General features: G+C 34.7%; 1 protein-coding gene across 2 annotated transcripts in view; it reads right to left on the bottom strand.

Moving 5' to 3' along the window:
• Window positions 1-545: 545 nt before the first annotated feature.
• LOC137651358 (uncharacterized) overlaps window positions 546-12703 on the bottom strand; it is a 169635-nt gene continuing 157477 nt past the window's right edge. The window contains exons 4-9 of one of the 2 annotated variants that reach the window (XM_068384653.1): window positions 12513-12703; window positions 7739-7912; window positions 6258-6381; window positions 5386-5519; window positions 2818-2952; window positions 546-2177 (exon numbers count right to left, since the gene is read on the bottom strand). The exon at window positions 12513-12703 is cut by the window's right edge and continues 26 nt beyond it. In XM_068384653.1, the coding sequence (XP_068240754.1) occupies window positions 2049-2177; window positions 2818-2952; window positions 5386-5519; window positions 6258-6381; window positions 7739-7912; window positions 12513-12703 (887 nt within the window). In that variant the 3' untranslated portion in view covers window positions 546-2048. The remainder of the gene's footprint in view (window positions 2178-2817; window positions 2953-5385; window positions 5520-6257; window positions 6382-7738; window positions 7913-12512) is intronic. The other variant, XM_068384654.1, reaches the window with a different exon arrangement.

Raw genomic sequence — 12703 nt, 5'->3', positions numbered from 1 at the left:
CCAATTCTGATTTATACCAATAAATCAAAATACAATGATTTATTTTATAAATCTTATTGTATTTGCGATACAGCCAATTCATTTGAGCTCGTCATGAGTAGGAGACTTGTATATATATCCTTTTTTCTTAATTAACACTCACTTATGATATTCTTAATCAAAGCTTGCTGTTCTAGAAGCATATAAATTATTTCACAAGATAGTACTAAACGGTAATTCATAAAAAAAAAGATGATTATTCTTAAGTGATTACGACATAAAATACATTAATAAAAGCTAAGAGAAGATTCCTTACCCATTATCTAAACCAGAGATTTCATTGGGTAGTATTGAGAAAAAAAAAAGGGTAATATTTCGGTAGAGTCCCACCCAGCCATTACCGCTTGCCAGTATTTAGGATTTTAATGTTTCTTCTTTTCATCTTATGCGAGCGAAGCGAGCGTCTGGCGGAGCGAAGAATCATTAGATTTCGGTAATATTTCTATAGTGTCTAATGGTTTTTTTTCTCCGTCGTGCGCTCACTTCGCTCAAAAAAAAAAGAAAAAAAAAAAAAAAACAGGATCCCAAGTACTGGCAACCGGGAATGGCTGGGTGGGACTCAACCGAAATATTACCAAAAGAAGAATGGTATATATAAACGGCACATATTCTGGTTAATATATAACTCTCGATAAGAAAATAATGTACATCTGCATCTGTCACTTAACCTACACCAACGTGAGTTATCGTATTTTGACGTTAGAGAAGAAATATATATTAAAAAATAAAAGGAAATAGAGTTGCTATAAAGATTAAGATTCATCTCCATGAAGAGACTCAGTATTTCCATCTTCGTCAATTCTTACGTATTAATCTAATTTCTTTTACTGGAAAAAATAAGCAAACTAAAATAAGAAAATCTCGAGACAGAATTGATTCTCGTCCGCTGTCAAATAGGACAGGAAGAGAGATATCGTCGCCCTACCGTGTTAGAAAGGAACGTTAGCGCAGAACAAAGGGAAGGAATTGAAACGGGGCATCCCCATTTGACTACTAAATAAGCACTTCAATATATTAAGCAAAAAAAGCTCGTGGGAATTACATACAGAATTTCATACACTTTTAGACACGAAGTGTTCTGAAATTTCATATAATTTTTTTTTATTCCAGTGAGTTACTGAATTTCATACATTTTTAGATATTAAGTTCTCTTAAATTTCATATAATTTTTTGAATTCATAATTTTTTGAATTCATAATTTTTTCAATTCATAATTTTTTGAATTCATAATTTTTTTAATTCCAGTGAGTTAAAAATAGTTTTTACTGGCGACACATAATCCGAACTTTAATATTAAATGTCATGAAAAGTGTGATCAAAGAAAATCATATTATGATTAAGATTTATCTCTTGTATTCCAACCAGTTGATTTATTTGTTCCCTACTCGCTAGCAGCCCATTCCTGATTCCTAATATACAGGCAAGCCTGGAAATTCCTCCGTATGATTCCCTAGATTCCTAAATTCCAGGAACGAATTCCCGGATTCCTTATAGAGTTTAATTGGAATCAGAAAGTGTTCAAGGAAAAGATTATTGCTGAATATTTGCTATAGATTTTGCCTAAATCATAATTATATCGTAAGGAAAATTTAAGTAAAATCGTACTATCCGCTTTGCAATGTCTTCAGAAGATAAATTAATAGTCTTAGCACTACATTCAATAAATAATATAAATTTACATTTTTCTGGTTATGTCAAGTCCTCTTTTGCAATTAAGATAGCAGACCTAATTTTATATCTAAAAACAAACCATTGTGTTAACAGTTTCATCAACAGCTTAATTATTCACTGCAATTAATAAATAGATCCTAATTATATTTTACCGTCAACCAAATCCTCTCATGTATGTAAAAATATTAATCCTAATTGTAAAAAACAGAATTTGTTTCGAAGATTCGTTTCGTCTCACAGAACAATTGTTTACATCCAGTTAAACCCGAATGAAGCGCTCTCAGGTACCGCTGGTAGATTCTTCTTCTTTAGAAAAGACGGGGAAAGGGATGAACGGCTCATCCCAAGATCAGCTTCTCGGCGGTTTCTGGGGCGTCCATGAGCTTGATCAGCCCGAAGAAGCTGTTCTCGACTCTCCTGACGGCGTTCATGTGGCTCTCTAGGTCCCTGATGGACACGGCGGCGTTCTGAAAGGGGTGAAGATAGTAATTAGGAAAGCTGTCAATCAAAAAATGATGAATTGTAAGATTTATTCTTGTTCCAAATTAAAGTTTTATTGGTTTGAAGGTGGATTTTGAGCGGCACATGTCAGCACTCAAGATCACTTTCCCCCCATGCTAGGATCAAGGGGAACCAATTAATGGCTACTGGTGGCTTAACCGTATCCCTTCATGAGGTTGTGGTGGCTTATTGGAAACATCCCTGCCTGTCGTTCTGACGGACTAGGGTTCGAGACACGCTCAAGATTAATAGTTTCTTGTAGTGTCTGCAACCTCACAATCCTTGTGAGGTAAGGATGGGGGTTTTGGAGAGCCTATATGTCTACTTGCTGAGTCATCAGCAGCCATTGCCTAGTCCTCCCTGGTCCTAGCTTTAGTGAAGAAGGGCCTTGGGCACTGATCATATGTACTGTATATATGATCAGTCACTATGGCATTCTCCTGTTAACCAGGGAAATGTCACTGTCCTTTGCCTCTGAAATTCATGAGTGGTCTTTAAACCTTTAAATACTGTAATCTGACACTTAGAGGAAGATATATAGAATGATAACTGGTGTTAAAACACCTCTCGCAAAATAATAAGAAATAAAATCGAAAGGAAACTTACTCTTTGTAAATAGGTCGTGCCAGACGTATGACAAGAGTGTGATGGTTGTGAAGGTGTCATCGTACATTCCATGACTGGAATGCCATCCACCATCACCTGGAAACCTGTACCGAAGCGGCCTTGCTCATACAATACCTGAAAAATAAAAAAAAAAAAAGATAAGAAATATTTATTATCTTGAATTCATTCAGTTTTGCCACTGAGAAGAAAATGAAAGTAAGAGAAACATAAAGGATTTAATGAAAGGAAACACAAACGATTTGTTATTTTCTGCTTGAGATTATTTTCGATGTGCAAAGGAACATGGGAGAGAATTTAATATTAGAGGTAATCTAATCAGTAAATAACTATGTAACATCAATAAACATTCATTAAATGTGCATATACATTGCGATTTAGCCACAAATAGACAGACAGATATTTCCTGATGACTACAATCCTAATACAGACAGACAGAAGTTGGAAGGTTTTGTAAGGATAGAGAGAGAGAGAGAGAGAGAGAGAGAGAGAGAGAGAGAGAGAGAGATAGAAATAGTAATAAGTTAAAGAGTCAGTGGTGTGAGAGAGAAATATTAACAAATATAAAGACGATAAATGGAATGTTCAGTAAAGAGAGAGAGGGAGAGAGAGAGAGAGAGAGAGAGAGAGAGAGAGAAAGAGAGAGAGAGCAGATATAGAAATAGTAATAAGTTAAAGAATCAGTGGTGAGAGAGAGGAATATTAACAAATATAAAGAAGATAAATGGAATGTTCAGTAAAAAGAGAGAGAGAGAGAGAGAGAGAGAGAGAGAGAGAGAGAGAGCAGATATAGAAATAGTAATAAGTTAAAGAATCAGTAGTGAGAGAAAGATATATGTATATATATATATATATATATATATATATTATATGTATATGTATATATATATATATATATATAAAGACGATAAATGGATGGTTCATTAAAGAGAGAGAGAGAGAGAGAGAGAGAGAGAGAGAGAGAGAGAGAGAGAGAGAGAGAGAGCGCAGATATAATAAAATAGTAATAAGTGAAATAATTAGTGGTGAGAGAGATATATATTAACATATATATATAACGATAAATGAGAGAGAGAGAGAGAGAGAGAGAGAGAGAGAGAGAGAGAGAGGTAATCATAATCAATCAAAATAAATGTGGTCGAAAACCCGTAAAAGAAAATCAGAATTCTTAAATCCAACAGATTAATACCGAATATTCGAGATATGTCAAAATCGCCACACGCTGAGAAAGAATTTACCACTATTTTATTTCTTATTTATAGCTTATTACTTATTTATGAATTGGTCTGGATATGAATTGGGCGTATTGTAAAGATCCATAAAGCTGTCATGGTCAGCACCTCGAGATTTATTTAATGTGAATAATAATGGCACTTAAAGAGCGGACCTAAGAAGGCTTCTTGCTTACTTGAGGTTGGGGGAGTCGCAAAGAAATAGTTTTGTTATAGATAATATTTTTTTCATATTGATAGCTTTGGTTTTATGCGCTGTTAAATTGTGAGTAGTCTAAAGAGATATATACACTGAGAGAGAGAGAGAGAGAGAGAGAGAGAGAGAGAGATGAGCAGTCTAAAGAGATATATACACTAAAGAGAGAGAGAGAGAGAGAGAGAGAGAGAGAGAGAGAGAGCAGTCTAAAGAGATATATACACTGAAGAGAGAGAGAGAGAGAGAGAGAGAGAGAGAGACATATGAGCAGTCTAAAGAGATATATACACTGAAGAGAGAGAGAAAGAGAGAGAGAGAGAGAGAGAGAGAGAGAGAGAGAGAGAGATGAGCAGTCTAAAGAGATATATACACTGAAAAGAGAGAGAGAGAGAGAGAGAGAGAGAGAGAGAGGGAGAGAGAGAGAGAGAGAGATGAGCAGTCTAAAGATATATATATACTGAAAAGAGAGAGAGAGAGAGAGAGAGAGAGAGAGAGAGAGAGAGAGAGAATATTATTGTCTAATGAGACTACCCAATAATTCTTCTTCACCTAAGTGGCTACTGCAAGGTTACTGTTCAGTAGCCACTTTCCTCTAGGTAAGGGTAGAAGAGACTTTAGCTATGGTATGTAGTTCTTCTAGGAGAAGGACATCCCAAAATCAAACCATTGTTCTTTAATCTTGGGTAATGCCATAGCCTCTGTACCATGGTCTTCCACTGTCTTGGGTTAGAGTTCTCTTGATTGAGGGTACACTCGGGCACACTATTCTATCTTATTTCTCTTCCTCTTGTTTTGTTAAAGTTTTTATAGTTTAAATAGGATATATTTATTCTAAAGTTGCTACTGTTCTTAAAATATTATATATTTTCCTCGTTTCCTTTCCTTACTGAGCTATTTTCCTTGTTGGGGCCCCTGTTCTTATAGCATCCTGCTTTTCCAATAATAATAATAATAATAATAATAATAATAATAATAATAATAATAATAATATTAAAGTTATGAAAGTTAGGTGAACGAAAACTACGAGCTACGAGAACTACACCCAGAGTTTCCAAAGACGTATAGAAGTAATAATGCACGTGTTTGTTTACTTGCAGTTCGTAATAACCAAGAGCATCTTACCTGAGCGTAGAGGTAATATAGTCCAGATTCCTTGACCGTTACCATTCCTCTTCTTAGAGTGTATTTTCTGTTCAAGCCTAGGTTGTCCATCCAGGCGGCTGGTGTCCATTCGTCGTGAACTTCACTACCAGGTACTGGGAAGAAATAATAATAATAATGATGATAATAATAATAATAATAATAATAATAATAATGATAATAATAATAATAATAATAATAATCTCCCTTATATAAAGTGTCTGGTTATATATATATATATATATATATATATATACAGCTCTCCCCATCCATCAGGTTGGTGGGAAAGGGAGTAGTCATACACTGGTGAGAGGGGGGTGCGTGTGTGGGTATATTCATCTAAACATTTAGCCATTATTTTTGACGAGTCGCGTAAAATGATAATAATAATGCATATACATATATATATGAAACCAGAGGGTCTGAGGAAAAGGGAATAGTCATACCATGGGGAGATGGGGGTACATGTGTGTGTGCGTATATGCATCTAAACATTTAGACGTTATTTTTGACTTGTCGTGATCAATAATAATAATAATAATAATAATAATAATAATAGTAACACTCAAAAGGTTCATATTGAAAATTCTCTATAAAGAAAACTATAACAATTATAACTACTATAAAAATAATAATAATAATAATAATGACAATAATGATAATAACAACAATATGCATATATCATTGATTACCAAAGTGATATGTCCAAATTGATATAATTTTTCAGATATCACAACATTAAACATTTATCTATAAGAAACCAAAGAATTGATTATGCTTATCTTAATTTCATGATACATCATAAATAAATATATTCTTAATTGTCAATGTTAATTATCAACAGGACATCATACCGTGGTGAGCTGTTCTGTTTGCGGGGGCAGCTACAAAATGACCTAGAGTAATGGCTGGCCTTGCTCCTCGCCTGCGACCCCCACGGCGTGTTGACTGCTTTCCTGGTCTCTTCTTCCTGCCCTTCTGTCGAAGCACAGGAGGGAGATTGTGAGGTTAGTTTAGTGAATGGTCTTGAAATTGGTGAAATGGGTCTTAATGAATTATTCATTCAAGTAATTGGGCATAATTTGGTTATTAATTAAAGTAATTGTGTACAGTTTGGTAAAATAAGTTGATATTTAATTTGTTGGGATTCCTTTTATAATAAACAGGTTTGATTCCAGAGATATGATTTTAATTGAAATGCGGTGACGTTCTTCGTTATATATATATATATATATATGTATGTGTGTGTGTGTGTATATTTATATAATATATATATATATATATATATATACAGTATATACAGTACATATATATATACATATATATATATATATATATATATATATATATGTGTGTATATATATGCATATATATATATAAATATATATATATATATATATACATATATATTTATATATATACATATATATTTATATATATATATATATATATATATACACATACAAAGTCTACCTAAACATAATAAACACCTAAATTCGTCCACAACTATGCAACTCTACATGAAATCCATAAAATCGCAAACAACAAATGGAAATAAACAAACGATCAATCTGATGCCAAGTACAGTATCTGACTCCTGTACCTTCCCACTGAAAGGATCACCAAGTACCTGACTCCCTAAGGATCACCAAGTATCTGCCTCCCTTATCTTACCATTGAAAGGATGGATCATAAAGTATCTCACCTCCTTCAGGATCAAGAAGTATCTGACTCCTTTACCTTCCCACTGAAAGGATCACCAAGTACCTGACTCCCTTATCTTCCCATTGAAAGGATGGATCACCAAGTATCTGACTTCTTTGCCTTCCCATTGAAAGGATCACCAATTATCTGACTCCCTTATCTTCTTATTGAAAGGATGGATCACCAAGTAGCTGACCTCCTTAAGGATCACGAAGTATCTGACTCCTTAACCTTCCCACTGAAAGGATCACCAAGTATCTGACTCCCTTACCTTCCCACTGAAAGGATCACCAAGTACCTGACTCCTTTACCTTCCCACAGAAAGGATCACCAAGTATCTGACTCCTTTACCTTCCCACTGAAAGGATCACCAAGTACCTGACTCCTTTACCTTCCCACTGAAAGGATCACCAAGTACCTGACTCCTTTACCTTCCCACTGAAAGGATCACCAAGTATCTGACTCCCTTACCTTCCCACTGAAAGGATCACCAAGTACCTGACTCCTTTACCTTCCCACTGAAAGGATCACCAAGTACCTGACTCCTTTACCTTCCCACTGAAAGGATCACCAAGTACCTGACTCCTTTACCTTCCCACTGAAAGGATTACCAAGTATCTGACTTCCTTACCTTCCCACTGAAAGGATCAACCAGAGTATCCTTAGCTTTCAAAGACGACTGGAAGGGCCCCTGCCTCACGACAGTGGGCGTCTGTGGAACCACAATGGCGGCTGATCTCTGGGGCACCACGCTGTTGAGGCCGCTGGAGCTGGAGGTGAATCCGGCGTCGGCGCGATCTGTGGCCTGAACAGAGGGCGGTTAATTGCTAGCAATTATTTATTGGGGAAGTGGAAGGAGGGGTTACAGTTGGGGAAGTGGAAGAAGGGGTTACGGTTGGGGAAGAAGGTTTGGGGAGTTAGGGTAATAAATGAAATGATCAGATTATTATTAGGGGGAATAGAGGGATGGGATCATTGAGGTTCTTGGAGCAATTTTGTCTTGGGGATCGGGATGGAATGATTAAAGATCTTGGGTCAATTTTGTCTTCAGGATCAAAGAAGTGAAGTTCTGAGGTTGATTGACTCGGGGGAGAAAAACTCTTTCCGAGAGAAAGAATCACTGTTCATGATAAGGTTTTCATGGAAAGAATCATGAAATTGATAGCTCTATCGTCAAAAATCGATGGGTACAATCAGATAACGAATTATTGTTTGTTGTGATTATATTTGAAAGATAAGAATCTTAGCCACAATGGAAAGAATCTTAGGGTTAATAACTAATCATTACGAAAAAATCAAAGTTAAAAAATTAAAAATTCACAAGATTATTGACCAATTATCATCACGATTTTTGGATTTAGTTGAAAGAGTCATAAGTTTAATAAATACCTTTTGTCATTATTTATGACTTTCGAGAGTCATTATATTGTTTTTGTGAATATCTAAAAGATACTGGAATATAATTATAATTAAAAAGGACAATAGGATTAACATTCAATATATGATTCATAATTCTATATGGAAAATAAAAAAGAGAAGTTTAATCTCCATTGTAATCAAGATTCAATTAAACATCCAATATATGATTCATGATTCGATAAGGAAAAAAATAAGTTTAATCTCCCTAGTAAATAAAAATTCAACCAAACGGAATTATATATTATTGAACTATTATGATGAAAATTAAGATAACTGAAAGAGTAGTGTTGTGAAAAATGTTAATGAGTACACGATTGATAGGTTTACCAATGAAAATAAAGTTATTATGTAAAGTTGAATGAAAATTATATTAGCAGCAATGAAAAATGAACTATATAAAGTAATAAAGAATTCTCCTGTTATCTAGAGGAGAATGTACACTTCATAATAAATTATAATGAAAAACAAAACAAAAATTATAATAGGTATACTGTACATCTTCAAAGTTTGGAAAAATATAGAAAATAATGACAGATAATATAATATAAATAAGATATATTACAAAAAAAAATTACAGGCATTCAAATTCAACAAAAATCTAAAAGCTGAATTGAAATATTCTTGAGGCTATTTTTTTTTTATATTCTTGATATTGGATTAGTCGAAAATATGTAAATATTCGGACAGATGTGAAGAAGACCACTTGGTTCCCGGTGTCTTAGGATTGGTGAAAGAAGAGTGTCAACTACTTAATTGTCAATTTTTTCCAAAATCTTCACCATAAAAAAAAAATCATCGTTTCATAACAAGAATCTCACAAAAAAAATTATTGGACTAAATAAAATTCTTTGGTTCTTTTCTTGTTAGAAAGAAAACTTCAAATATTGTTTTCGTCGATTTATGTCATTTTTTTTTTTTTTTTGTATCAAAGACATTTTATCTTTGTTTCTTCACTTGTCAGATAGAAAATAGTCTAAAAAGGGGTTTGTCAGTTTTGTGGGCTTTTTATGTATCGTATACATTTTGTTTTTCCCTGAAGGAAAGCCTTCTCGTACATTTACATTTATTAAAAAGGAGAATATATTTATATTATTCTTTCTATAAAAGCTTCCAGGATATCTACCTCATTATTTCATCCAAAAAAAGGAAAATTAGATATTTTTGTTTCATTATTTTGAAAGGCTACATTGACTGTCTGTCTTTTAGTCAACTACAAATGTAAAATTTAAAAAAAAAAAAAAAAAAAAAATATTCAGTCTTGTTCTTTTTCAATAGAAAATTAGTAATTGTTGTTTTTTATCGTCATTATAAAAATGGGAAAAGCTTTATTTTTTTCGATTCGGATATATATAAACGATATTTTTTTTTCAACTTTTGTCCTTTCAAGTCATAAGAAAGATTTTTATTCTTTCATAAAGAGTAAAAATATGTTTCCCGTCCTTCAACATTTTCAAAAAGAAATGTTGAACATGCACATTCAAACATGCTTTTAGTTTCGATGTGAACATTCGCAAACATGCATGTTGCCTTCATTGTAGAAATGCTTGAAAATTAACGTTAGTATTAAATTTCTATCCTAAATCGAAGCACGAATAATTCTGAGACCATAAGACCATTGTCCTTGAACATACATCAAAGCATTATCTATTGACCAACAGAAAAGATGTAAATCTCTCTCTCTCTCTCTCTCTCTCTCTCTCTCTCTCTCTCTACCCTGATTACGCAATAACGAATTATTCATATCCAACATTCAATCCCTTGCATAAAACCGAGATATTGATCTCTTCCTTTGGTTTCTTTGCCTGTTTCTTTAAGAGAAGTCTAAAGTATCTTTTCTAGTGTTTACATCTTTCTCTATTTGTTTACTTCTTCGTTTCTGTTATTGCTATGTTTTCCCTATAATTAATATAAGTTCTCGCTTTCCCATTCTTTCCATTCGTTCTATCATTCTTTAACTTCATTCCTGTTTGCGTGTCAGTATTCTGTTTTTTCTTGTTTCCTTTTTTTCTTATCTTTTTTTTTTTTTTTTTTTTTTTTTTGCATGCAATCCTCTTTGCATGCATCCTCCACTGCTCCTTTCAGAACACATCCTTTACAGCAGCCCCACCACAAGGATGACTGCAGCTTTTGTTTACTTTCCTCCCCTGCTCTCTTTGCAAAGCTGACCCCTTTCTCTCTCTAAGCGTGCATGGATGCATTAGCAGATGACCAATCACCCCCTTTCTAACCACTCACAAACAAACTACCTTCACAAAGGAATCTCGGAACACCACATTGCCAGGATTTTGGTTAGAATGGTCACGTGACTTCTTGCGACGGCGAATTTCCCTGCCTGCCCCGTGCAGACTCTGTTGGGAGAAGGGGGGTGTGGGGAGAGGGTACAGCAGCGGGAACAACAACAGCAGTAGTAGCAGCAGCAGCAGCAGCAGCGGCAGTAGGAACAGCAGCAGCAACAGCGTAAAATAAACAGTAATAGCAGGTTGGGTTATTTTCCAGGAGAAATAGGACACGTAGAAGAGATTCCACGGGGTTCAGATGCAATGGAATTACAGAAGTAGGCTTAGGGGTCGGTACTTTGGCAAGATTTGCAAAAAGTGAAAAAACAAATAATTGTAAAGTGTTGTAGGAAGGAAGCATTCTGAAGCTCGGATGTAGTAAGGTATTAAATTTAATGCTTGGTTGTGTAATATGTCTGTGTACTTGGTTGTAAAAGATGTTTAATATATCTGTGGTAATATGACTTGATAAAATCAGGTATATCAGACTGAACCGAGACTAGAAGATTTTAAGTACAATTTGGAAATAAGGGAAATAATATTAAAGAAATTCTAATTGATAAATTATATGAAAAGACCTGCCATTTTAAAAGAATAATCAATGGTGTAATATTAGCAATAGAAAATGATCTATGATATTAAGCAAGATATGTAAAATTCTATTATAAGGACTAATAAAAAATAATTCTAACGCAGAACAGAATAGTTAACAGGGCAAAACTCTGAATTGGATTACACTTAGTAGGAAAGTGCTCCCTAGCCTATGAATATGGCTTACTGGATAGATGAGAGATGGGACTCTAGTGTTATGTATAGGCAGAGTTGGGTAAATATCCCATAGGTATGGAAAACCCTTCATTAAACGTGTACTATAACAAATCTAACATGGGAGAGTGAAGCAATGTAACAGATTTTACTCCTCCTATGTACCACTAAATATAGCCTAGTGTTATTATTCACTAATGTACAAGGTGTAGGCTGAACTGCTGGATTATTCACATAGAACACTGGCCAGCATGAGGACGTGCTCATGCTTCGTTATTATTACATTCTGCAAATGATTAGCACACAATTTACAAGACATGAACAGATATAAAGATAAATACAGGTCATACAGCCATTCTTAGGATGCACTGTGGTGTCCTGACTTGATAGGGGAAAGAAGGAAGGTATTATTTTGATTATAAAGTAGACAATATCTATGTGGTGATCAGAAGCAATATTGACATTTGTAGTCTAGTCTGGATACCACTGCAAAACATATTTTGTAGTTTATCAATGGCTATAAAAAGTTATATAGACACATCATACTGTTAATAGTGGCTAGCATCAAACGCAGAGATTTTAATGCAATTTTTGCAATTCCTTCAAAAGTTATTACAAATCTACAGGATAGCAACAATAAGACAAGACTTCAACAGTTAACCTCCAAAATTAAATGCACACAAAACCAAAACTCGCCTGTTAAAAGTTAAAAACAATCTACTTTGAAACAGCAAACATAAAGACATTGGTGAAAGTGACCACCAGCTCCTCTGCTCTTGTAGGCTACAACAGCCATCTTGAATTTGGCAGAAACTAAGATAAACTAGATATTGATTTATGTAGGTGCTGGAGTCCCTAATACCAAAACAAATTACTCTTTTATCATTTGGGAAACTAAGTAAACGGAATCCCAATTGCCAAAGAGCTTGTGGTCTGCATTCATACCTTGACACGGATGGATCTCTGAAGCACTGGAGAGCGGCGTCTTCCTCCACCTCCTCCTCCTCCCTGTCGCGTGAGGACTACATTCTCTGTGTCGTCATCTTCGTAGTCGCTGCTGTCGTCAGCTCCATCTCTGACCAGAGCCCTGGGGGAGAGTTCAGGGCCTGAAGCTGATGGGTACCGCGGGCGTCTCT

The sequence above is a fragment of the Palaemon carinicauda genome, chromosome 12 (genome assembly GCF_036898095.1).
Source record: "Palaemon carinicauda isolate YSFRI2023 chromosome 12, ASM3689809v2, whole genome shotgun sequence".
NCBI lineage: Eukaryota > Metazoa > Arthropoda > Malacostraca > Decapoda > Palaemonidae > Palaemon > Palaemon carinicauda.
This window is presented reverse-complemented; position numbering and strand designations above follow the sequence as displayed.